At 29.9% G+C, this 27,635-nt stretch overlaps 1 protein-coding gene across 1 annotated transcript; it reads left to right on the top strand.

Moving 5' to 3' along the window:
• Positions 1-1,122: 1,122 nt before the first annotated feature.
• On the top strand, positions 1,123-11,579 carry LOC127736863 (uncharacterized). Its single transcript, XM_052247438.1, has 8 exons — positions 1,123-1,131; positions 1,722-1,868; positions 2,498-2,575; positions 2,895-3,026; positions 3,989-4,185; positions 7,104-7,227; positions 7,895-8,077; positions 9,172-11,579. Exons 1-8 carry the CDS (start codon positions 1,123-1,125, stop codon positions 9,538-9,540), a joined length of 1,239 nt encoding a protein of 412 aa, XP_052103398.1. The 3' UTR covers positions 9,541-11,579.
• Positions 11,580-27,635: the final 16,056 nt, after the last annotated feature.

Raw genomic sequence — 27,635 nt, 5'->3', positions numbered from 1 at the left:
AGATGATCCTTTTTAAGAAATGGGATTTGAGAACACCGGAAACAACAAAGAGGACACTGGAAAGGCTCAAATTAGTGCGAGACAAAGTCTCCTTACAAAGACAGACAGGGGTGAAATTGTACGAAAATTGTTTATGGCAATTTATGGATCCACACAGGTATGCAGCACATATGCATGTGTTTTATAAGCTTAGTATAATTTTAGGGATATCAATATGACGTATATATTCAATTTGTTGGGATGGATGGTAATTGTCTTATATAAGTAACCTGAATTAGAGTAATTTCTCACAATTTGATTGGCTGATGTTGTCCTAGTAAATTTAAGTACCATTTTTTATTATCTCAGTTGGAATTATCTCCCTTAAATTATTGATCCTACAAAAAATGTTTTTAAGTTGCTGTATAGTCCTCATATTTTTCATTTTTCACAGTTTTAGATTAGATATCTAAATTTTTTTGGTTGATATTGTCCTAATTATTGAATTTATATATATAAATTTGTAATTAAAAAAAAGCATAAATTAAATCTGATAGGTCTATAAAATTTGTATCGATATGAACTTTATTGACTCAATTAATTCTCGTATTAAGACAATTGCACACTATGTAACTAACAATATCACTTATGGTTTAATTTTTCTTTTTTCTCATTGGTTTATTTGGTCATGTGTTTTCCATTTCATATTTTGTATTTTTTCACTGTTTGCCATATTGACTTGATGTATTTACTATATTTAGAAATGATATATATATGCTCTTTTGTTGTTTTTTCAGAGATACACCAGTGGGAACTTTACATTTCCTGTATTTAGGACTAGCTAAGCATTTGATTAAGGTAAATGTTTTTTTCTATTATGGGTGGTATTATTGAAGAGGCTGATTGTGATCGAAGTTTTCTTAATAGTAGGGGACATATATGAATAATTTTTAATTAAAAAAACTATAGTTAGGTGTTAATATAAGAAAGCTTTATCATATTTTAATGTTTTTTTGTGACAAATTTACCATGTTGTCAATTTTGTAAATTTGTGATTTTTTCCCGTTTTAAGTACAAATTGCATATTTTTGTTATAAATGATTGAAAAAATACATATCTAAGAAATTTGAAAAGAAAAAAGGGATGTGTGATGTACATGTTTCTGGTAAAATCATTTTTTGTATCCCTCACCCATTTTCTCAAAATTTTGACTAAAAAGACTGACTTGATTGGTAATAAAATTTGAATAATTGATTACTCAAAAACTACTCATTGGAAATACCTAATTTTTTCAGAGAGTTAAGTTTGATAATAACCTTTTTTTGAATTCATTGATATTTTCCACTTGTATCACATATTTTAGAAATAATTCCAGAACGAGATTTCAACGAGACTGAAACATCAGAAGAATACATCCTTAAATTAGGATAATGGGTTTTAATTGCATTTCTAAGGGAATGTATTACATTACTGTTAATTTGGCAATGAAAAAAAAGTGTTCCTTATCATCTAAAATTTTACAAACTTTGCACAGTCTGTGTTCTCTTTGAACTTTTTTATAACGTCCTAATTCAATTTCCAAATTATGATCATTTACATGTAATTTTGTTTAAAGTTGACGAATTAGTAGAGTAACTAAGAACAGCTACCATCTCAAAAATATGTATACATTAAAGTCACTTTATAAAAATTAGAAATTAATTTTAACACTCAATCTACAGTTGTTTTTATATATTTGACAGTACTGCTTAGATACCTTAACAGAAAACCAAAAATCTTTACTGGAAAAACATTTAGAAAGTATTGACCAGTCTGACTTCAGCTATCAAATCAATAGCAGTTTCTTCAAATACTTTGCTAGTAGACAGGGCAAAGACTTTAAACATTATGTGAGTACTGTAGAAATAGCTTTTCATTACAAATGAAAATAATCTCAGATCAATACAATAAAATTGAGAATGGAAATGGAGAATGTGTCAAAGAGACAATTACCTGAACAAAAACATCTTAACATTGCTGAAATAATCAGGCTTGTCTTATTTTTCCATAAGAACTGAGCTGTCCTTGCTATATCTTTGCTATTTAAAAGATGTTTATGTCAGAATATAACAATGTAAAACATTTAAGCATTATATCTGGCGTGAAATAAAGGATAGGTGATTACGTTTTAATTTGTATAACACAGACAAAAAAATAGATAGTGCAACATAACTTGATGTTACAATGAAAGCATGCAGAGTGCATCATAATACAGGCTATATACAATACAATGTACAGTGGGATGACCATATAAATCAAGGTGATATATTTATATGACTAATTTTTTTGTGGTCAAATAAAAGAGTATGTGGAAAGCCAACTTTGTAAACCTGCTATTGGATTTCAGCACAACAGTGTGATAGTATGGTGACATCACATTGACATGCAAAACGTTTCTGTTGATTAAAAAACTATTAAATTTTATGTTTTATTTTTACATCCATTTTTTTATTTTTTGTTTTATTAATTTGTTTTGCAGCTCCAAATTGCTGTTATCAATATGGAATATGCCGGATTACGTACAAAGTACATTTTGGTGTTGGAAAAACTCGCATTGGTAAGAAAGATACATGACAATATATTTCCAATTAAGTCAATTTCATTATTTTTTATTTCTTTTGACTTGATTTACTCATATTAGATTTTTTATTGCACCATTTTATAATTCTATGAAATGCACATTTGTAACATACATAATTTCTAAAAAATAAATAAACCACAGACCAACATCTATAATTGGCCATTTACATGAGAAAAAAACAAATTTTTGTTAATGCCACTTTTAAGTTTTAATATTATGATTATAACAAGGATTTTGTTTATCTGTTCTTTTTTTGTTTGTTTTTTTTTATTTTGGTAATAATTATCTTTTGTAGATTTCAAAGTATATTTTGCAAGGATGTTGTGTGCAAAAAATCAAATCAGAGTTTGAAGGTTATTTCCAATTGATACAGGAAAACGTACCAGAAATCGGCACAAAAAGAAAGACCCATCTTTGTGTTCATTTGGTAAATAATAATTTTTTTTAAGGTATTTGATCCACTTGTTTATGATATTTTTGTAATCTTCTGGTTTTATCCATGTTATACCCTTAAAAAAATATTCCCTTTCCCTAACTTTTTTTTCCATTATTTTCAAACAAATTTTCAATGGCTTATTTCTCCAAAACAAGCGCACAGACGTTGAGACCCTTATTTTTTTTTCTGCTTTTTAAATCCATTATTTCATTGCAATTAGTTTCAACGATAAATTTCATTGGACATTGACAAATATTTTGAGAGGTCAGATTTCAGGTTCTACCAGTCTGTAAATAAGAAAGCCACCATTTTCAAATCTGATTTTTTTTGGGGGGTTTGTAATTTCTTAAAAAATAAACAAGATAGTCACATTTTGAGCATGAAAATCTTCTTTTTATCTATATTGATACCATTGAAAGCTCATTACACATATTCAAAAGCTATCATATTAATGCTAAGTATATGATAAATATATATTATCCCCTAGAATGTTAGTTGTTTTCTAAAGGTCACCATATAGTCAGAGTGAGGAAGACATCATAAATAAATAAAAGATTATTACGTCTCATTTACAACTTCCTGAATGTTTCCCAGTTAGTATAGTTTGTATGGTGTGTATTTTCAAGTGTGTATTAAGGTGGTACCCAACACCTTGACTAATATTAATTTGGCTCGTTTAATTTTCATAAAATTTTTACAAAATGTTTACTTTGACCCTTTGACAAAAATATAAAAATTTCAAAAAATTTGAACCAACCACTTTATCAGAAAAATTTCATTGGTTATATAGCAGTTTGACAAACACTAATTTTGATCATTGAGAAGCTTAATATTTCCTTAACAATACAACGTAATTAAAACGTTTAGCTGATTTTTACAGAGTTATCTCCCTGTAGTGTTAGGTACCACCTTAAAAAGACTAACTTTTTCAAAAAAATTGCTGTCTTTCAAAGGCTGATGACATGGACAGACATGGCCACTTACTCCATTATACAGAGGACAGTTTTGAAAAAAACCATAAGACAATAAGAAGCAGTATCGCACACCAAAATGGCCATGCCAGGTCAAGGGATACAGCCAGTCAGTTTGCCAACAATGAGTTGATGTCACATGTGATTGCTGGAGGATTTTTTCTAAATTCTACGAAATGGTAATAGAATAATAGATTGAATAATTCCAAACAAAAACAAGATAAAAAACAATTTGTTGTTCTATAAACTCATGATATAATTTGTTGGATGAAATTTTATCGACAATTAGCACATTTTTCCTTTGATCTTACTACCTAATATTTATAATATCAAGGACAGGACTTGATACTCGAAAGTACTGGGCAATAACGTCATGCATCAGTGCAGTAAAGTCACATTATCTTGTCCGCTTCAATTTATAAATAAAATGCATGCGACTTCATTCATACAGACAAACAACGAAGCCCAACATTTTGTACGCATAAAAATAGTTTTACTTATTATTTCATTTTACTTCATATTTTTTACAATAAAAACATACATTTAAGACAGACAGAGTGGCAATAAAAATGCCATTATTCTATATGTATTTTAAAGTCATATGAAACGAGTGACTGGTGAAAAATAATGTTTATCCAATTCTTAAACCAATGCATGAATATATCATAAACTTAGTCCTCTATGCACGATTTTATCATTTTTGTCTCGCCTGCGACGAAAGTCGCAGAAAGTGAGACATAGGTATTACTATACGGCGACGGCGGCGACTACTGCGTAAACTATTTGTATAAAGCTTTATATTTCAGAAGGTAGAAGACCTGGATGCTTCATACTTTGTATGCAGATACCTTATGTTACGAACTTTCCGTCTGTCATATGTCCAATGTCCTTGACCTTATTTTCATGGTTCAGCGACTGCTTGAAAAAAAAGTTTAGTTTTTTTGTTATGTAAATTTCTCACTTATTATGAGTAATAAGATAACTATATTTGGTATATGGGTTCCTTGCAACGTCTACATGTCCATCAGACAGGGTTCACCTGACCTCAGCCTCATTTCATAGATCAGTGATCAAGGTTAAAGTTACGTGGTTAGGTCCGTTTCTCAGATACTACAAGCAGTAGGTCAGCTATATGTGGTGTATGGAATGATTATAAGGGATACATGTCAGTCTGGCAGGTTTCATCTGACCTTGACCTCATTTTCACGGTTCATTGGTCAATGTTAAGTTTTTGTATTTTGGTCTGTTTTTCTAATACTATAAGCCATTGGTCAAACAAATTTGGTGTATGGAATGATTGTAAGGTGTACATGTCTGTCTGGCAGGTGTCATTTGTCCTTGACCTATTTTCATGGTTCATTGGTCAATGTTAAGTTTTTGTGTTTTGGTCTGTTTTTCTTATACTGTATGCAATAGGTCTACTATATTTGGTGTATGGAATGATTGCAAGGTGTACATGTCCAACTGGCAGGTGTCATCTGAACTTGACCTCATTTTCATGTTTCAGTGGTCAATGTTAAGTTTTTGAGTTTTGGTCTTTTTTTCTAATACTATATGCAATAGGTCAACTATATTTGGTGTATGGAAATATTTTATGATGCACATGTCAGTCTCGCAGGCTTTATTTGACCTTGACCTCATTTTCACGGTTCATTGCTCAGTGTTAAGTTTTTGTGTTTTGGTCTGTTCTTCTTAAACTATAAGCAATAGGTCAACTATATTTTTTGTATAGGATTGTAAGCTGTATATGTCTGTCTGGCAGGTATCATCTGACCTTGACCTCATTTTGTTGGTTCATTGGTCAATGTTAAGTTTTCATGGTTAAGTTTGTTTCTTGGATACTATAAGCAATAGGTCAAGTATATTTAATGCATAGGTTGATTGTAAGGTGTATATGTCTGCCTTGCATGGTTCATCTGACCTTGACCTCATTTTCATAGTTCATTGGTCAATGTTTAGTTTTCTTGGTTAAGTCTGTTTCTTAGAAACTATAAGCAATAGGTCAACTATATTTAGTGTATTGAATGCATGTAAGGTTGATAGTTGTAGTAAAGCTCAATATTTAGGACTATCAACATAATATCAATGGTTAGTAAAGAAGGCGAGACATTTCAGCGTGTGCACTCTTGTTTACGCAAATATATCGTATAATCGTCATTTTTTTTCTTTCTGTCTGTTATGATTTAACAAATACGGTTGCTCATTAAATGCTGTGTTTTAAAGCCGAAGTTTACCGATTGTCATCTTATAGTAAACAATCAACAAAAAGCATGGGTATTGAGCAGGTGTTTAACATGTACAATCAGATAATTGTTTATTTTAATGATAGATCCATGCGTATTGCGATCACTGCATTTTTACGAGGAGGGTCATGCTAAGGTCACTATGCATACGGAAAATATGTCGGCGAATTGCTTCCTGGAAGCAAGCAATTAAAAATAAGTAAACTTCTTCTAAATGTGAACAAATTAAAGAATTTTCCTCAGAAAAAAGTATATGTACATAAGTTGTTTAATGAAAACTATTCATTTAGTTATAAAAAACATATGAATATTTCATATTTCATAGGTTTCATATGACTTTAAGATCTGTCCTTGAAATCTTGGGGTGTTATACTAATCCAAGACAATGTCAGCAGTTATATATTGTCATTGATAACTTTAATATCAATCCTGACCTCTGATGAGCCCCACAAAGTCACTGTTATCATGGTATAGAAAATTTCAAAAAGCTTCACCAAATACCTTTCTATCAACTCTTATAACAGTCTCTGATTACTCAATTTAAAAAAAATGGTTGTTGCAGAAAATCACTGTTTCAGTTCCAAAATTTGTCAAAAAAGAGCCTCTGGTTTCATCAGTTTAGGAACTTGAAAGTAAAAAAAAGTGGCAAATGACATTACTATTTGTTTTAATACAAAATGGTCTCAAATGTCTTGGAATCGGCAGTATTAATGTAAAATAATCTGTTGGCACAACCAGGAAAAGTAACTTTATAAGGAGCATAATGATAATAACTACAATAAAATCTTTGAATAATTATAGGTCAATGTATAAACTTAATCTGGAAATCATACACATTGTAATTTTTTTTGAAGGAGTTGTGCTTCTGATTTGGTGATTAGCTATGGGAAGGACGGCAAATTATTGAAGTTTTTAGGAATGCCGAATAACCATGATAAAGGAGCAGGACTTCTAAAAAACATTGTCAATAAAAAGATGGTGAGTACTTGAATATGTTTCAGTTTTTCAATTTTTCTGTTTCATGTTTTCAGTATAATTTCACAATATCTTGTGGGTTTGACTGTGAGAAAGTCTTAACTGTAATGAAATCTAGATTTTGTAAAGATCTGTAAAGTTTTTGTGAGAAAGTCTTAACTGTAATAAAATCTAGATTTTGTAAAGATCTGTAAAGTTTTTGATATGTATAAGTTAAACGTTTGATTTTGATTTTTCACAACAATAGTAGAAAATTTTGTGTTTTATTGGTTTTTATTATTTTACTGGGTGTCTTAGTAACTATGTTTTGTGTATGGAAATATTTGACGATTTGATATTTCCTAAAGTTCTGTCACCTGTAATGATAAAGAGCAAGAATTTGGCAATGCTGATTAAGCTGTCATATGTTATACATAAAAAGACAACCAGAGCTCATCACAAGATATTTATTGCAGCAGGTACTACCCCACAATAGCACCAATAAAAGCAATACATATATACTTTAAGCATTTAGTATTATGTGTGCCGAACTATGTATTCATACAGTAAAAACAGAATCATGTATTATTGAAATCATACAAATGTTATATAAAATGTAGATTCACCTTGTCCCATGGTTTTAGACTATTTGAAATAAACTTTATATATTTGCTCATTTTCTTTATTGAAGAGTGTTGATGACCTAGTGTACATAGAAGTACAAGTCCTACAGGCCATTTTGAATTGTGGTGGAAGTCCAAATATTATTAGCAGCAAAGATCTCACAGTGCAGGAGTTTTCAAAGGGCACAACCAAACTGGGCGAAAATGCAAGAATTGGAAGTTTCGTTTTATACCTTGATGAAGAAGAAAACGTATGTATAAAACTTTACTTTGTGTGCAACTCTGTTGAACCTTTTAAAATCTCTCAGACCGGTAGCTTCATCAAAATCACTCTAATATTTAGAATAAAAAAAAAGTTTAATCACAAGCAATTAAAAAAATAATAATGTTGTACAGCTTTATCCATCATTTTGAAATAGTGTGCACACCATATCGCTACGAGACATAAATACCATAATAATTTACACAAGTATAACTTTATGTATATCATACTTTTATCTAACATTTTTAGTTATAATTTGTACATATAAAAAGAAGATGTGGTATGATTGCCAATGCGACAACTCTTCACAAGAGACCAAAAGACACAGAAATTAACAACTATAGCTCCCCGTACTGCCCTCAACAATGAGCAAAGCCCATACCCCATATACCCCATAGCTAGTCAGCTATAAAATTGTCCAAATTTTATTTTACATATTCTGTAATGATTAGAATTGAGAATGGAAATGTGGAATATGTCAAAGGGTTAACAACCTGACCACAGAGCAGATAACAGCCGAAAGCCACCAATGGGTCTTCAACACTATGAGAAAACCCAGCACCCAAACTGGGGCTTCAGGTCTCATTATTATGTTTTTTTGTGAAACATTATTCAGTATTTCCCATAATCCATAATTGTGTCTAAAATTCCATTATGTATTTACTGTATTCATTTATTCCAACTGTTACATACTGTACACGAATTTAAAGGTTCAACAAATACAGACTGGGATATTCATTTTAAAGATCCTTTTCACCCAAAATAGGAAAAAGTGATTTCATTAATTACTGTCTGAGCACATTCAACATTGATTCATTTTAACATGGCCATAAGTAAATTTTTAGAACAACTGCAATCATGTGAACAGTTTGTCTGTATATCTGCAATTTATTTTGGCTTGGGTATCAATCAGTGTTGAACTATTTTTCAATCTATTCATATATGTATAATCACATTTGTTAAGAGCAGATTGTAGTCATATTATCACTGATGTATATCTGTTTTGAAAGCATGAGCCTGTTATCATTCAGACAGATTATATTGTTGTTTTTTTAATAACTAATGTTTAATTTTATTTCACAGGCTAAAATTGGAAAAGTTACAAAATTTCTGAGGTTGATGTGGAAGGGAAATTGTCACCCGGTTGTTTTTATCCAGAAGGTGATTCCAGTTCATCATAGTAATCAAAGACTGCAATATGTAACTACAACCGAGACAACATATTTTGTAAAACTAGTTAAATTGCAATCATTAATTCACACAGTACATGACTGTAAAGGAGGAAATTGCCATCTGAAGGAAGGAAATGTAACCAAAAGAATAGAACAGGAATACAGAAGTGTCAAAAGAACATACCTAAAACACTCTACACAGCATAATGTATATATCATCAACAAATACAGATTAACACATTCTGTGGATAAATTTGTTTTTTTAAATTTGGCTCTTTAGAACAACATGCAGTACCAAATCAGAATTAATTATAAAAAAGAAGATGTGGTATGACTGCCAAAAGGACAACTCTTCACAAGAGACCAAGTGACACTGACATTAACAACTGTAGGTCACCGTACAGCCTTCAACAATGAGCAAAGTAAATACCTTCATGTACAGTCATGTATTGTGTGAATAGGATATTAAAGAATAATGAATGAAAATAAAAATGTAACACATCAGCAAACGACAACCACTGAATAACAGCTGTATTTGAACTCCCCATCTGAAATCTGACATATATATTTGTAAGCTTTTTTTCCTTTAATCGCATTAATTATTTATCCCATTTTTCAGGTTGGGTTGTTTCAATGATCCTCCTTATCACCCAGTAATATCCCTTTCAAAATGCTGTAGGAAAGTTTTATATAATAGTTTATTAAGAAAAATATCTTGGAAACAATCACATTAGTCATACTAGTGATCATCTTTTAACCCTTAAAACTGTAATTGATAAAGCATTTAAATAAATAATTAAGTAAATAATTAATTTTAAGAAGTCATTCAAAACTGTTAGCAGAGACTCTTCCGCAGATTAACTTTTTAAGACTTAAACTGTCCCTCTTGTCAATTTAACAGCATTGGCTGAACTTGGTATGTATCCTGTTTTAATAAATAGAAGCCCTGAAATTGTCTATTGGCTTTTGGTTGCATGTAAAAATTGACTTTAATTGTTTACTTAAGAGACATATATAATTAAAGTTTGCACATGTTGCAAGTAGGCAGTGGGTTTGCAATAACAAATTAAGAGTCATTAGCTTAATTTTTTACATGTTTTTTTGGAAAATCAAAACAATTTTTTATAGACAGTAACTTCAGTCTATTGTATACATGCAATATATACTATACTTAATGATAGATATTGGAAATATTGGAAATAAAATGTTTATTGTTATATTGATTCAATTATCTGTAATAAGGTAAGAATTCATAGATGATTTAAGGTGGCTGTCCTTCTCCATCTTGTATTTTGAAGTAGCAGATAACTATTGATCTAGATCTTTAATGAAATGAGCAAAGTTTTAAAGTAGTATGTAATTTATGTGTAAGACTTTTCAATGTTAATATAGAAAATTGTGTGTTTTATTATATTTTGGGTGTATTTTTTATGAAAAAAATACACCAACATTATGTTTGTTTGATTCATACTTTTTCAATTTTGTCACACAAGGGGAGATAACTCAGATAAAGTGATTCATTAAAATTGAAAGTGTTGTGCATTTACCTATGTTAATATGTAGCAAGAAAACAAGTCTGGTGACCCAATTTTTTTCTTTTTATTATCTGAAAGCATGTTAATTATTAGAGCTATCCTCTCACATCTTATTTTAAAATTCTGTAGTGTAGTTTTCTTTTCACAAGCAATTGGATTTTCCATGCATAATCTGTACAAAATCTGACAATTTTTCAAAACCTGTTGTGTGAGTATATAATGGACAAAAACAAATAAACTACATTTTGACAAATTATTAAAAATTCCTAACAATTTTAATTAAGATCACCCCCTTCCAATCCAGCTTAAAAACAATTACAAATAAGAATTTGCTACTGAATTCATTTCACAATTATATGTACAAAATGCATTGAAAATAGTTCTGTATTTTATAAATGAGACTGATAAAGTTGTATTCAAATTTGTATATTTTTGTACAAGGATAATTCTTGGTTTGATTTGTAGATAGAGATGTTGAAATAATTAGAATCATTGTTAAATCCATTTGTAATATGTACAAAACTAGAAATGCTTTGTTTTCATAATTAATCATTTTGTTGTATATGTACCTCAGAGTGAGACCACTAAAAACATTAACAAAATATTAATGTTAAAAAAGTATCTTTTTTACCATAAGATTTTAAAGGGGATATATAGTCATACATACAAGTGCTAGTAAAAATATTGTCCTGTGAATGTGTTTAAAATATTCATTGTGAAATTTGGTTAGCATTTGTGAATTTTTGTATTTCAAACCAGTAAAATATTTATATTCTTATTCTAATTCTTCTTCAATAATTATTTTTACTTTTTGGTTGATTATGTCAAAATGGCAATAATTAGTGCATACACTTAATTATTTTAAACTGTAAATGTACAAAAGAAGATGTGGTATGATTGCCAATGAGACAACTCTCCACAAGAGACCAAAATAACACAGCAATTAACAACTATAGGTCAACGTACGGCCTTCAACAATGAGCAAAGCCCATACCGCATAGTCAGCTATAAAAGGCCCCGAAATGACAATGTAAAACAATTCAAACGAGACAACTAACGGCCTTATTTATATTAAAAAATGAACAAAAAACCAATATGTAACACATAAACAAACGACAACCACTGAATTACAGGCTCCTGACTTGGGACAGGCACATACATTATATCTGTAAGCACATTATATATAAAATTAGCCTCAGTCAGATCATATGAATTTCATGTGAATTTCATGTGAGTTAGGTCATGTGAAATTCACGTGAGTCAGATCACGTGAAATTTATGTGAGTGAAATCACGTGAATTTCACGTGAGTGAGCAAACGTGAATTTCACGTGAAAAAAAGTTTATGTGAAATTCACATGAATTTCACATGAGTTTCACGTTAACAAGTTCACGTTAAATTCACGTAAGTCAGATCATGTGAGTTTCACGTGAATTTCATGTGAATTTCACGTGAAAACTGTTCACGTGAAATTCACATGAAAAATTCACGTGATATTCACGTGAGCAAAAATTCACGTGAAATTCATGTGAAACTCACGTGAATTTTACGTGACTTTCACGTGAAATGAGACTCACGTGAAATTCACGTGAACAAAATTTGCCTGTGTATAATGAGTAAAGTCCGAAACTATGAGAACATATGTTCATTTAAACATACTTAACATATACACACTGTGTAAATTGTAAATAAACTTGAAATTGTTATGTTGTGGCCAAACCGGTTCTTGGGGTGGACACTAAACTTTCAAAAAATCTGGAGGCCTGCGAGACGACTTAATTTGTTTAAAATTGGTATGGACGAATACTGTTATATCTAATGCAGGGCAAGCTCATGTTAATTTTTCAGAAAATGTATTGATTTTCGAGTTTCAGTTAATGTTATGTATCTAGGTGAACAAATATCGAAGTTACAATACAGAAATTGGACAAATATGCCATTAAAACATATGTATGTGACAAATCAACATGCGCGTGCCCTGCATTACATGTAACAGTATTCGTTCATACCAATTTCAAGCAAATTAAGTCGTCTCGCAGGCCTCCAGACTTTTTTGAAAAATTACTGTTCACCCCAAGAACCGGTTTGGCCACAGCATAACAATTTCAAGTCTATTTACAATTTACACAGTGTGTTTATGTTAAGTATGTTTAAATGAACATATGTTCTCATAGTTTAGGACTTTACTCATTATAGGTTGAAAAATACAGGCAAAGTTTAGATGTTAATGAAGTGTCCTATATTTTGACTTTAGTGGAACCTTAAAAGGCTTGTTAAACATGAATATTAAAACGTATCTAATTTAATTATTCAATAAAGTAATGTTAAAAAGAAATGGCGGTTACACTGATGAGTAATACATCAAGTATACACGGGCTAGAACATGTGTAACAGATTGTACAAATAAGTGGAACATGGATAGATAAGTCTGGTGTACGGTAATATATTTAAGTTACCGGCTATCATATAAATGGCATTTTAAAGGGAAGCTTCAGGATTCTTGATTTTATTAATGTAAATGAATTGTATACAAATCAACCATGGACAACACAATGTTTTGTTTAAACATTATGTTTATGTACATGTGACTCCTTGTTTGTCAGGTGGTGTAGGTAGATTTTTGTGAAAGTTGTCAGGAACCTGTTATTCAGTTGTTGTTGTTAATTTTTGTGTGTTATATTTGATATAGTTTTGTCACTGTTTTCACATGTGAAAAAAATACATTCTAAATTACTTTTTTGCATATTAATCGGGGTTTAAAATCTTTAATTTTGGAAAAACTTGAACATAACAAGGCTTAGTGTTTAGTTGTTTAATTCTGTTAAATTTAAGGTAGATCTGATGTCTTTTTCTGAGCATCTCTTCTTGTCATGTTGCAAACATGATTTTTTGGGTTACAAATACTATGCCAAGTATCATTCAATGTATTATAGAAACTAGATTAAAATAAGTGCCATTAAGTGTAATTAAAGTTTTCAGAAAACAAAATCCTTTTAAACACGGACCGCGACCTCTAATTTTATTTCATATTTCGGATTTATTTATGAATAGCAATTCACTCGATGAATTTTAACTAATTCTAGCGTGTAACAACTCCTGCATTAAAAAAAAATCTATCGTCGAACATTTAGACACCTCAGGTACCTAAAATAATTTTAAAACAATTTGAAGAATTTAAAATCTTTAATAATCTTACATAATCTACATGTAGCGTCTGTTTGGCATTTATCCTTTTTGGGTAAACCGAGACATTGTCCAGTCTGTTTTATTTTTGGACATGGTGGATTGGTTGCTAACTGTGTAAAATAAAGATAGGATTACGTCTCTATTGACAAAGAATGCAATCAATGTATCGACTACGTACTTAAACAACAATCATCTATTACATTAAATCTTAAGCCCCGCTACCTATACGTTGAGTGTGCAGCATTTTTCAGGTCTCAGCTTATTAGTTCTCAGTTTTAAAATTATATGCAATTGTGTTCAAATGCAACTAAAGCCAAAAATAACAATAGTTTTCTAGGCTTAAAAAAGTACGCAACAGTCGATTGCGTTTATTCAAATGTGAAAATAATCATACAAATCTTAATTATATATTTTTGGTTAAAAATTATATAAACATACATATTGATGTAGATTTCAATATTTAAGAGTCTAGGCTATGATAAACAATGTTTTCTATGTTATTTTATGGTCGGCGAAAACATGTTATTTTTCGACACTTTCAATGTGTTTGCCTACTTTAATTTGCAGCGTCGTCGTTTAATAAACACAACTCACACACCTCTATTTAACATCAACATTTTTATAAAAGAACAGTTAATCAGAATAGTGAGTTATTTCCTTCATAGATACTGTAAAAATCACTGCAAAGGCAAGAAAACAGCTAGTCCACACTAAGTATATTTATCAGCTTGGATTTATTTTGTTATTTTCCGGAATTCCAGTTATTAAAGTTGTATCCTAAACATCAACAGGTCGGGATTTATCTTCAATAATTTTGTCTGACACTTCCCGTCTAGTTGGAAGATTAATAAATAAATCAGGTTTTATTTTGTTATATCTTTGTTGTTCTTTAAAAATTTCAGTTTTTTTTCAAGCCGATCGTTAAAAGATTATGAAGTATCTAGTTTCTTACTATTTACTATCCAATTTTCTGATTAGGTTCCATAACTATATCCTCCAGAATTAAAAATTAAAGAAACAACAGACACGGCTTCCTCCGCCACATTTTTAGACTTATACTTCGAATTTGACATAAACGGTCATCTCAGTACCAGAATCTATGACAAACGAGACGATTTTAATTTTGAAATTTTCAATTTCCCCCACCTTAGTAGCAATATACCAACTTCACCTTCACTATACATTTCCTAACTCATTCGGTATTCAAGAGCTTCCAGCTGCTACTCAGACTTTACAAAACGTCACCAGTGTCTGAGCAGAAAGTTGATGAATCAGGATAATGTAAAAGAACGTCTCTTTTTTTTCTAAAACAGTTCATCGGAAGATACAAAGACCTTATTGATAAATATTCCGTATCAACTTCACAAATAATACATTATGGTTTTGAAGGATACATTATAGGTACTGACGTTGTTTATCATCTTAATTACGTGTTATGGTGTTCCTTTATTTGTCTTTGTAAATTATCTACCTTTACTGTTTAGTCCGTTTTTTGTAATATCCTTTTGGCTTGGCTCGGTACTTATACATTCCGCCAATGTGTTATTGTGCTATGGTCATTTTTGTATTCGTGTTTTTCATTTTTGCTTATGTGCCTTGTCTATATGCCATTTTGATTTTCTTTGTTGACCTATTTGTTGGTTTTTATAGTGATTTAGATTATAATGTTGACTACTGCACCCTTAATTTTGACATTTTTTCCTATTATGTCTGTCTGTTTTGTTCACACATTGCTGTCAATATAATGGAATTATATGCGACTGTCAAACAAGTGAGAGGTTTAGCCAGCTATAAAACCAGGTTTAATCCACCATTTTCTACTTACAGAAATGCCTGTACCAAGTCAGGAATATGACAGTTGTTTTCCATTCGTTTGATGTGTTTGAGTTTTTTATTTTGCCATTTGATAAGGCACTTTCCGTTCAATTTTCCTTGAAGTTCGGTATTATTGTTATTTCACTTTCTTCAACATGTGTTCTTTTTTTAACCTAAAAGTTGTAAAAACATCTAACTGAAATGACACGTGAAGCCATTTGACCACATAATTTTAGTTAACTCCTGTTATGGATTAGTTTATTGCCGATAGCTAACAACTACAGTTGATTATTGATTTTCTGTCAAAATCGGACGTGTGACGCGTTCAATGATAAAAGTCAAGTGTTGACTGATCAGGAAGAAAACCCGAAAAAAATAGACGACGCCGAATCGTTATATTTCTATCACAAATGTTTTTCATAAATAATGATCATGTTAATCAATGAAAACCGTCAAGGAAAACCCTGATCATATAAATCTCAACCTTTCTAAGTGTCTATACTTCCCTGACTATCAACTATTTAGGGTTAATTATCGATGGTGAGGATTAATCAAGATATGACCTTCACTTCGGAAATTCACAAAATTCATAAAGTGTTATTTTTATTTCTAAATTGCCATTTTCTTACCAATCTATGTAAACTTACGGTAAGTGTTTGCCATTCTATTCCCCCTCGTTTTTATTCAAAATAGTCTACTTTTATCATAATTATGTGATCTACTAACTTTTTCCGTATTTACTTTGGACATACTACCTTCCAACACGACACTTCGCCATTGTGCTTTTACGCGACTACTAAAACACGATAAGGGTCCTGAATTTGAAAGGGGTTTATTTTCTCCCGTTATTTCCGGCTACTGGCAGAACAGGCGAATACATAACCAACTATTGTCTATTGTGCTATTTTGTCTTTAATTTGGAAAAAAAAGTCTTCAAAATAGTTGAGTGCTTACATTTATGTTGGACAACTACAGTACTTGCAACCTTAGGCGTTACTATTTCAGCGATCAATCAGCGGTCATCGATCAGTCACCGATCAGTCAAGTTCGCGTCAACCTCACGTCACCAATCCGTCAGATTTATGGTAAAAATATTTGACTGATCGGACTGATCGGACGGATAGGACCGATCGACCTCTCTGACGGATTGAACTCTACTACGTCACATGATAAACTAATACAAATTACGGAATCTTAGTTTCGTTTCATTTAATTAATGGCGCCACGGAAAATACGAAACGTTCAAGTACAAAAGATCAACATTTTTTTTAGTGATTAGTCAGCATAGTTTTAAGAATTAAAAAAAAAAGAAATATGCAAATAAAACTGATTTTGAATATTATTATAACAGAATGGTGATTTTCGTTTTTACTTAGGTTATATATTTCATACCCGAACTTTGCTAAAACGATTTTTATCGCGATTGGGATTTTGTTCCCCGAAAATGCTCTGGAAAATGAAAAGACATGATAATTTTTTGGCAATTTCGATGTATTGTTTTTAATATTTTTATAATCTTAAAATTCTTATAAAAAAAACTTATCTGGAGGCCTTTAAAATAACTATTTACAAATAACATTGCTGATTTTTTTATTAAAAAATAGAAATATTGGTAATTTGTTAGAGTTTAAACAATGTGAATGACTTTTAGGATCTTTTCTATGATATTCGTTTAATTTTGTGAAATACAACCCATTTTGCAATTGACGTTGCATTATTTATTATATAAAAGAAGAAACATTTGCATTTTTTAGCAACGCAAACAAAAATTTAGTATCTTTTCCTTGAAATTCATCATAATTTATGACAAACAACCAATCCTGATGTACAAAAATGTACTGAAATCAAAAAAGAAAAAACAATGCAAACAACATTTAAGTATATTTTCTCTGATATTCTTTTAATTTTATGAAAAACAACCAATTCTGAACTACAAAAAAAACAAAAATCCAATGGCGGTCAATAATTTCCATTAAATTAAAGAAATGATAGCATTCTTATTCAACAAAAACAAAAGTTTATGCATATTTATACTTCAATTATTAACATTTAATACAAGATTACTTATCTTAAGGCATTTATAATGATTAGTTGCAAGTGACTTTGCAATATTTCTGATATAAAGGAAGAAATATTTGCATTTTTAAGCAACACGAACAGATATTTAGTATCTTTTCCTTGAAATTCAGCATAATTTATGAAAAACAACCAAACCAGATGTACAAAAAGTACTGAAATCAAATGGCAGTTCATAATTTCTATCAAAATAAAGAAACTATTGTATATGTATTCAACACAAACAAAAGTTTAAGTATAATTCTCCTTCCATTATTAAATTTCTTATAAAAAACTGATCTTGAGTCCTTTGAAATAACTAGTTACTAATAACATTCATTATTTTTTATCAAAAGAAGAAAAATTAGTAATTTTATACATTGCGAACAACGTTTTAGTATATTTTCTCTGATATTCTTTAGTTTAATGAACAAAAAACAATCCTGAACTACAAAAAGTACAAAAAACCAATGGCGCTTAATAGTTTCCATTAAAATAAAAAAAATTATTGCATTTCTTATTCAACAAAAACAAATTTTTATGCATATATATCATTAAATTATTCACATCTTATACAAAAGTACTGATCTAAATGCATTTATAATGTCTAATTGCAATTGCCAATGCATTATTTCTGATATAAAAGAAGAAATATTTGCATTTTTATGCAACACGAATAAAAAATTAGTATTTTTTCCCTAAAATTAAGCATATTTTATGAAAAACAATCAATTTTGATGTACAAAAAATAGAGAAATCTAATGGCGGTTCATAATTTCTATCAAAATAAAGAAATTATTACATTCATACTCAACAAAAATGAGAGTTTATGCATATTTATCCTTAAATTTTCACATTTTATACAAAATTACTTATCTAAAGGCATTTATAATGTCTGATTGTAAGTGACGTTGCATTATTCCTCATATATAAGAAGAAATATATGCATTTTTAAGCAATGCGTACCAAAATTTTATATTTTTTCACATAATTTCAGCATAACTTATGAAAAACAACCAATCCTGATGTACAAAAAGTACTGAAATCAAATGGCGGTTCATAATATCTATCAAAATAAAGATACTCTTGTATATGTATTCAACACAAACAAAAGTTTAAGTATTATTCTCCTTCCATTCTTATAAAAAACTGATCTTGAGGACTTTTAAATAACTAGTCATTATTATTTATCAAAAGAAGAAAAATTAGTAATTTTATACATTGCGAACAACATTTTAGTATATTTTCTCTGATGTTCTATTAGTTTAATGAAAAAAAAACAATCCTGAACAACAAAAAGTACAAAAATCCAATGGCGGTCAATAGTTTCCATTAAAATAAAAAAAAATTTGCATTCTTATTCAAGAAAAACAAAAGTTTATGCATATATATCCCTAAATTATTCACATCTTATACAAAAGTACTGATCTAAATGCATGTATAATGTCTGATTGCAATTGACAATGCATTATTTCTGATTTAAAAGAAGAAAAATTTGCATTTTTATGCAACACGAATAAAAAATTAGTATCTTTTCCCTTAAATTAAGCATATTTTATGAAAAATAATCAATCTTGATGTAAAAAAATAAAGAAATCTAATGGCGGTTCATAATTTCTATCAAAATAAAGAAATTATTCCATTCATATTCAACAAAAATAAGAGTTTAAGCATATTTTTCCTTAAATTTTTCACATTTTTTACAAAATTACTTATCTAAAGGCATTTATAATGTCCAATTGCAAGTGACGTTGCATTATTCCTCATATATAAGAAGAAATATATGCATTTTTAAGCAATGCAATCAAAAATTTTATATTTTTTCCCAGAATTTCAGCATAATTTATGAAAAACAACCAATTCTGATGTACAAAAAGTACTGAAATCAAATGGCGGTTCATAATATCTATCAAAATAAAGATACTATTGTATATGTGTTCAAAACAAACAAAAGTTTAAGTATTATTCTCCTTCCATTATCAAATTTCTTATAAAAAACTGATCTTGAGGCCTTTTAAATAACTAGTTACTAATAACATTCATTATTTTTTATCAAAAGAAGAAAAATTAGAAATTTTATACATTGCGAACAACATTTTAGTATATTTTCTCTGATATTCTTTTGGTTTAATGAAAAAAAAACAATCCTGAACTACAAAAAGTACAAAACTCCAATGGCGGTCAATAGTTTCCATTAAAATAAAAAAAATTATTGCATTCTTATTCAAGAAAAACAAAAGTTTATGCATAAATATCCCTATATTATTCACATCTTATACAAAAGTAATGATCTAAATGCAATTATAATGTCTGATTGCAATTGACAATGCATTATTGCTGATATAAAAGAAGAAATATTTGCATTTTTATGCAACATGAATAAAAAATTAGTATCTTTTCCCTTAAATTAAGCATATTTTATGAAAAACAATCAATCTTTATGTACAAAAAGTACAGAAATCTAATGGCGGTTCATAAATTCTATCAAAATAAAGAAATTATTACATTCACATTCAACAAAAATAAGAGTTTATGCATATTTATCCTTAAATTTTTCACATTTTATACAAAATTACTTATCTAAAGGCATTTATAATGTCTGATTGCAAGTGACGTTGCATTATTCCTTATATATAAGAAGAAATATATGCATTTTTAAGCAATGCAATCAAAAATTTTATATTTTTTCCCAGAATTTCAGCATAATTTATGAAAAACAACCAATCCTGATGTACAAAAATTACTGAAATCAAATGGCTGTTCATAATATCTATCAAAATAAAGATACATTTGTATATGTATTCAAAACAAACAAAATTTTAAGTATTATTCTCCTTCCATTATCAAATTTCTTATAAAAAACTGATCTTGAGGCATTTTAAATAACTAGTTACTAATAACATTCATTATTTTTTATCAAAAAAGAAAAATTAGTAATTTTATACATTGCGAAAACAACATTTTAGTATATTTTCTCTGATAATCTTTTAGTTTAATGAAAAAAAAACAATCCTGAAATACAAAAAGTACAAAATTCCAATGGCGGTCAATAGTTTCCTTTAAAATAAAAAAAATATTGAATTCTTATTCAAGAAAAACAAAAGTTTATGCATAAATATCCCTTAATTATTCACATCTTATAAAAAAGTACTGATCTAAATGCATTTATAATGTCTGATTGCAATTGACAATGCATTATTTCTGATATAAAAGAAAAAATGTTTGCATTTTTATTCAACACGAAAAAAAATTTAGTATCTTTTCCCTAAAAGTTAGCATATTTTATGAAAAACAATTAATCCTGATGTACAAAAAATACTGAAATCTAATGGAATTTCGTAATTTCTATCAAAATAAAGAAATTATTACATTCGTATTCACCGTATTCAACCAGGAACATATATATAAGATATACTGTTCCCAGATTCAACACAAAAAAAGTTGAAGTATTTTTCCCCTTACAATTTTGAAATGAAGCAGGAACATATATATTGTTAGATATACTGTTCCCAGAATGAAGTTTGAAATTCTTATAAAAAAAAGCTTTTGATTTTGAATAAAACATACCACGTTCAAGTACAAGAGAATATTAAGTAATACATATAATGCTTGAAAAGTAATTTATATATTATTTATGTGTTATTACAACCAGTTGATTAAAAATTAACGAGTAAAGGTGTCTTCGTAGAGGTCCGCGTTTATCGAATGTAAATACTGTGTAGTTCGTTTTACATAAGAATTTTAATTATATACATATCCGTCAGATCCGTGCATATAATTACTTTACTGATCGATCGCTGACCGTTGTCAAGGTAACTCTCACATAGCTTATTTGACGTATCTGACGGATTCTATGGGTCATCGGTCACCGATCAGTTATCGATCAGTCAAACATCCGTCACCGATCATTCACCGATCAGTCAAGTTCTCGTCAAACAGTAACGCCTAAGGTTGCAAGTACTGTAGGCCTGTCAAATTCTTTATGTCAATGTCCAAAGTCGGGTGCCTTTTTATTTCAGATATTGCAAATCAAACGATATTTTTTTAAACACCTCCGTTAAAGTATCCTGTCGACATAATAGATCCATTTTCTTGATAATTGAAACAAAATAATTCAAAATTTTGTCAACAAAATAAAAAAGTAGATATTGTTATCGGTGGTATAGTATATTTAATATTGTAATTATGTGACTTTGCAAAAATAAATTCCCCGCTTAACGTGCTGTACAAAGGTTTTTTACGAACAGTATCAAAATCTGATCTATAAATCTTTTTTCTCGTTGAAACAGAATATATAACGTTACCTCCCTACTACCTTTTATAAAATGTCGAGAGTAGAACTTAAACATCAAAACGCTACATTTGAAGTTGGTTATTGCTAAATAAAGGCAACAGTAGTGTTCAATAGTCATAAATCGATTTAACAGAACCAAATCTTGGTCACAAACCAAAACCGAGGGAAACACATCAACTATAAGAGGAAAACAACGGAACAACATAAACACTGAACTGCTACAAAAACAAACGCCAACATGCATAGAAACGGACTATTTGATAACAACTGCCATATTCCGGACTTTGTACAGGACATTTTAAGAAAAATGGCGGGTTGAACCTGGTTTTATGACTAGCCAAACCTCCCGCTTATATGGCAATAATACAAATACCGCTAAAATGACAACATTCGTGACAGGAATACATTACAACTAAATGGAAGAGACATACATAAATAAATAATAGTACCTTACAACATGTAAACCACAGGATAACAACGGACACCTCTCATTTACACCACATTAGAATCATGAACTGTGAGTCAGACGAATTTATCAACGCCACAAAAAGTTACGTCACAGGTAAATTTCTAAATACAATATGGTAACATGTGTGTATGACACACTTATGCATTAAACAATGTTTTTTCTAAGATTATATGATTACTTTAGATACTTAATGGCCTCTCGCAAATACAGCCCTTTTTATTAAAAAAAAATCTACGAAGCTGGTTTAGTTTGGCCTTGTGTTGTAATTTATTGTTTTGTAAAAAAATAAGAATATGTACTACGTTTTCTAATGAAACAACTTTCCACCAGGGACAAAATGCTGTCAGCAACTATGAAGATGTGTATGTGTATACATGTTTGATTTTTGGGAGAAGTTGGTTGTTGGTAGTAGTATCTGTTCTTCTATTGTATTTGTTTTACAATTCTTGTTATGCTTTTTTTTATCATATTTGATTGTTTTGTTAGTTGTGTCTATTTTTAACATTTGGCACGTACATTGTCAGCCCTTCTTCGAATCAAAGTTTTATGCAAAATCGTATATAACGTTTTGCTCACCGGGATAAAGCAAACTTTGCTTATAGCGTTCCTGATGCACGTGGGTCCAGAAGGGAGCTTCTGACGCATGGAATTTTTATATTGTTATTTTCATTTTGTATGCCCTCGTTCTTATATTTTAGTTAATTTGTTCTTCATCGGAAGAGGGTGTTTATGTCAGGATGTATTACTTTACTTTATTACATATCATATCAAATTAAAAAAACTTGTTTTGTTGGCGTCCATGTAAGACTTAAAGATATTTGTTTTATTATTATTTAATTTAGATATGTTGTGTATTTTTGTAGTATGTTTTATTTACAGACAGCTTTAGCTGCAGGATTCTAATTTTGCCACGTGAGTCAATTATGTCTGTTTGCGTTACTCTCACAATGTTGTCAATATCACAGAACTAAAAACAACCGCCATATAAGCTTACACAATGTTGTCAATACAAAGAAACTAAATATAGCTGGCAAACTAGTAGGAGATTAAGCTAGGAATAAAACAGGTCAAACTAAACATTTTCTTTGACATATATCTGTACCAAGGAATATGACAGTTGTTTTGCAGTCAATCCGATGGTTGATATTAATCGAGCATTTGGTTTTGTCAGTTTATTTGGCTTCCTCGTTATTTTTAATTTGCCTTGGACTTCGGAGTTTTGATGTAATGTTTTTACAAATACCAACAGTTTATAGTTGACAATTTAAAAACATCTAGTTTAAAAATACTTTAGTAAACGAGTATTGCATAAGAAACATTCAAATGATACCTTTTTACAAAACAAAAACTTGGTAGCAATTTCAATTTGTTGAAAAGTGTACCGATGATAACACACATGTTTATACAATACATGCATATGTAAACAATGTTAAGGAACGGTTGGAGTTGTAAATGTATTGCTCGTTTATTTTGGACAAAATAGAGTTTGACGAAAATCCAAAACATTGATGTTAAATCAATCAAGTTTTATGAGATACATTTGATTTTTTTTTAGAAGAAAACACTAACAAAAATTGTAAACTGATGCCTCGTTTAATTTATACCGTGGTTTGATGTTATGATTTTAAAATTACACAGTTTTCTTCCCTAAACATTCTAATGAACATAAGAATATCTTATATTGTAACAAAGATATGATCTACATAGATACATTAAGTTAATTAATTCAATAATAAACGGAAGAACCTTTCGTTGCAATACTTATGTTAGTACTAAAAAAAACTTACGTATGCATAGTGAATTACACACAGTATAAAAATCACAGCTTGCCACATTCTCTTTTAATTTAATCTGGTTAACGTAAATGAATGATATTTAAACAACGCCTTATATTAAAATTGCTCACAGGAAAACTTTTCAAGTGTGACATTATTTATTTAACACAGTTCGTCACCTTTAGTTGATGTAACATATTGCGATTAACACTGAAATGCATGATACATGTTTTAATAAAATATATCAAATTGATTTATGACTTACAAGAACACAATACATATTTTCGAGAAGAATATTTTCGTAATTATATTTTGAAATGATCTAACATAGATTTGTGTAAAGGGAAAGAAAAAACCTAGGGTCATAAAAAAATAAATAAGAAGAAAAATTCAAACAACACCACAGACAAAAGTCAAAATACAGACAGCAGTCCATTAAATTATCATAGAAACCCTAAAGACTGTGTAATAAAAATCCATGGAAACAAAACCCACAGTAAACTACAGAAGCCCATAAAAGGTCATCATTTCCTGCATCACAAGTGACACTGATGACAACATATAAATTCATACATTAGCAAGTTAATAAAATAATTGTAACCCAATCGAGCACACAAAATTAAATTTGAATTGTTTCCTTTTTTCTGGAGCAAGCATAAACACAGATTTTTTAAAATAGGTCAAATACAACACATGAAATTAATTTATATCATACGGATCACGGAAACCTATTAAAAACGATACAAAGGCATTATGGCACAAATTGTCTTGAAGGGTAAACAGTGTTTGCTAAAAAAAAAGAACTCGTCGTATTGTTCCTGGCATGTTACTTTTTACCTATCCAAACTTTTAATCACAAACGTTAAACAAATGTGTGTCTGAAATGTTTAAACCTTACGTCGGTCGTACGTCAAATCCCATGATTATGCTGTTTCATAAAAAAATCGTAAAAAAGTAAGATTTTTTCGTAGATTCGATCGTAAACTTACGATTGGTAAAATGTAATTGTCAGTCAAATCGTTTTGAGGTGCTTGTAGATCAGCCAAACAAAATACAATTTGAAAGACGGTATACCCATTCAATACGACGTTTTTCATGCACTAAAATATTACGGTCAAACAGATAACTGGCGAGATAGTAGGAATAACTGTGACGTCTTAAAAGGCTATTGCGTCACGGCAAAATTATTTTGACTAAATGACGAGAATGATTGATTCCAAATGCATGTTTATTTCCCTTAACAAATAGTAAAAGTAAAATGTTTTTTAAAATCATATTCTCTAAAATTAAAAATCCGAGATGTAGATTAATCGTATTTCAATGGCTTTATCAGTACAAAAACTAGTAATTTAAGAATGAATATGAACTTATTATGGCTTTTGAATATCCAATCCTGTTTAATAACTTAGTGACTTTTTCGAGACCGAATTAAATGAGGACTATCTTTCAAACATTTGCACTAACAGGAAAAATAACTAAGAATCATGATATCAATAGATTCCGTTTGGATACGGCATGCCTTAAGAATTAATCGTCTGATATAATTAAAAAATGGAAAGGGGTAAAGGCGGGGTGGTATTATTTGTTAAATTTTATGTAATATTTTCGGTTCACTTTGTCCTATGAATGTTGTCAATCATCTCTTTGAGTAATTTTCATGTATCTATTCTCAATATACAATTCAGTTACATTTGTCCTGAATAGGTTTCGAAGTAAATTATATGGAGCTAAAACTGAAGAATAAGGAATAAGGAAGATGTGGGATGTACGTCAATGAGACAGCAATCCACGAGAAAAAACAATCTGCAGGCAAAATATTTGCATGGTAGGTACACACATGTTAACTTTTGATCGAAGAAGACAAGGGTGTTCTTGTGAGTAAGACAATGTGTCATACATGTTGTATGTCCATGGAATTAATGACAAAGCTGAATCATGGTGTAGGATTAAACGATCACATTCATTCTTTTTATCTACATATTTTTAATTAGAACATTCGTAAACATGATAAACGATTCTATTATTACGGAACATGTACAGACGATAGATGTAAATAATGACATATGTACACATAACTGTATCCTGTGTACGCACGGTACCATGAACATTGACGAAAAACATTGTGAAATTAAACGAAATAAGGAAATGTCAAATTTAATTGTCATTCTATCTGAAAACAACAAGCATATTTGTTGGTCAAATAAAATGATTTACAAACCTGCTCGTGCATTTTTCATTGTTATTCAACGCAAAATAACTATCTAAGAGACCTGGGACGATCTCATTTCACAAAGGTTTTCTATTGTCTACTTATTGTACCTCGAACTAATTTACCCGGTATAGGTCTTTAAGTTGAGGTTCAATTTACTAAAAGTTAATCGGGCATGACTAATTAGATACGCCCTCTTAAAATCAGGGGGTCCGAAATATCGATCGGGAAAACACTCAGCAAAATACCATAATTTACAATTTTAGAATTTTTTGATTCAACGTGCTTTTGGTTGCTTTAATATCCCCGGTCAATAATCAAACGGTATGTTAATGGAAATACTAACTTGTCTCGAACCGGGAGATGTTGGCTGCAATAGGAATTTATTTACAAAAAAGTTCATATATCTCATTTACTTATAGTGGCCGTTATTGATTGTAAATTCATGACGTTTTGTATTTGACATTCGTCTACCGTGGAAGAAAAAAGGGAAGGAGGGCTAATAGCTTAACTTACGACTTCGACCATGGTTCAGCTGTGTTCTATTACGGCATACGTTTTACCTCAATCGAACGCTCTGCCTTATTGTAAAAAGTGCCACTCTAAAATCGTAATCATTTGCTTCAGGTTGATCCACTCGTCGTGAATATGCATGACATATTTGCCACTGGACATTAATGGAGCAATTAATTTATCAGCTTCATTTAGTGATGTATAATCCTTTGTCTTCAGTTGATAATTGTCTCTAACAGTTTTTCTAATTTTATATATTTCAATGTTATTTACATTTGCATTTTTAAGCGTAAATCTCAGCATTTCTTCCATCATTTTTCTCTTTGCATTTAATCTTTTTTTTAACATTAAAACACGTTGTCGTAGTACACATCAGCGGTTACATTGTATCCTTTCCAGCAAAATTAATAGGAGAGGGGATTAGAACAGAAAAATAATCTTCAGTGAGTGGCAATAACTCTTATATTGAAGCGTACAATGACGACTGTCTCGTCTAGGTGAAAAAATTATCTGTTTAAAGTTTA

This window comes from Mytilus californianus, unplaced genomic scaffold (genome assembly GCF_021869535.1).
Source record: "Mytilus californianus isolate M0D057914Y unplaced genomic scaffold, xbMytCali1.0.p SCAF_39, whole genome shotgun sequence".
Taxonomy (NCBI): Eukaryota; Metazoa; Mollusca; class Bivalvia; order Mytilida; family Mytilidae; genus Mytilus; species Mytilus californianus.
The sequence above is the reverse complement of the archived record's forward strand: the minus strand, read 5'-3'. Positions and strand labels throughout refer to the sequence as shown.

What these genes read in the sequence shown, in the direction of transcription:
- LOC127736863 (XM_052247438.1), top strand. An exon ending in TGTTGGAAAAACTCGCATTG is followed by an intron (nt 2,576 to 2,894) that starts GTAAGAAAGATA and finishes TATCTTTTGTAG; the next exon opens with ATTTCAAAGTATATTTTGCA. An exon ending in ACATTGTCAATAAAAAGATG is followed by an intron (nt 7,228 to 7,894) that starts GTGAGTACTTGA and finishes TCTTTATTGAAG; the next exon opens with AGTGTTGATGACCTAGTGTA.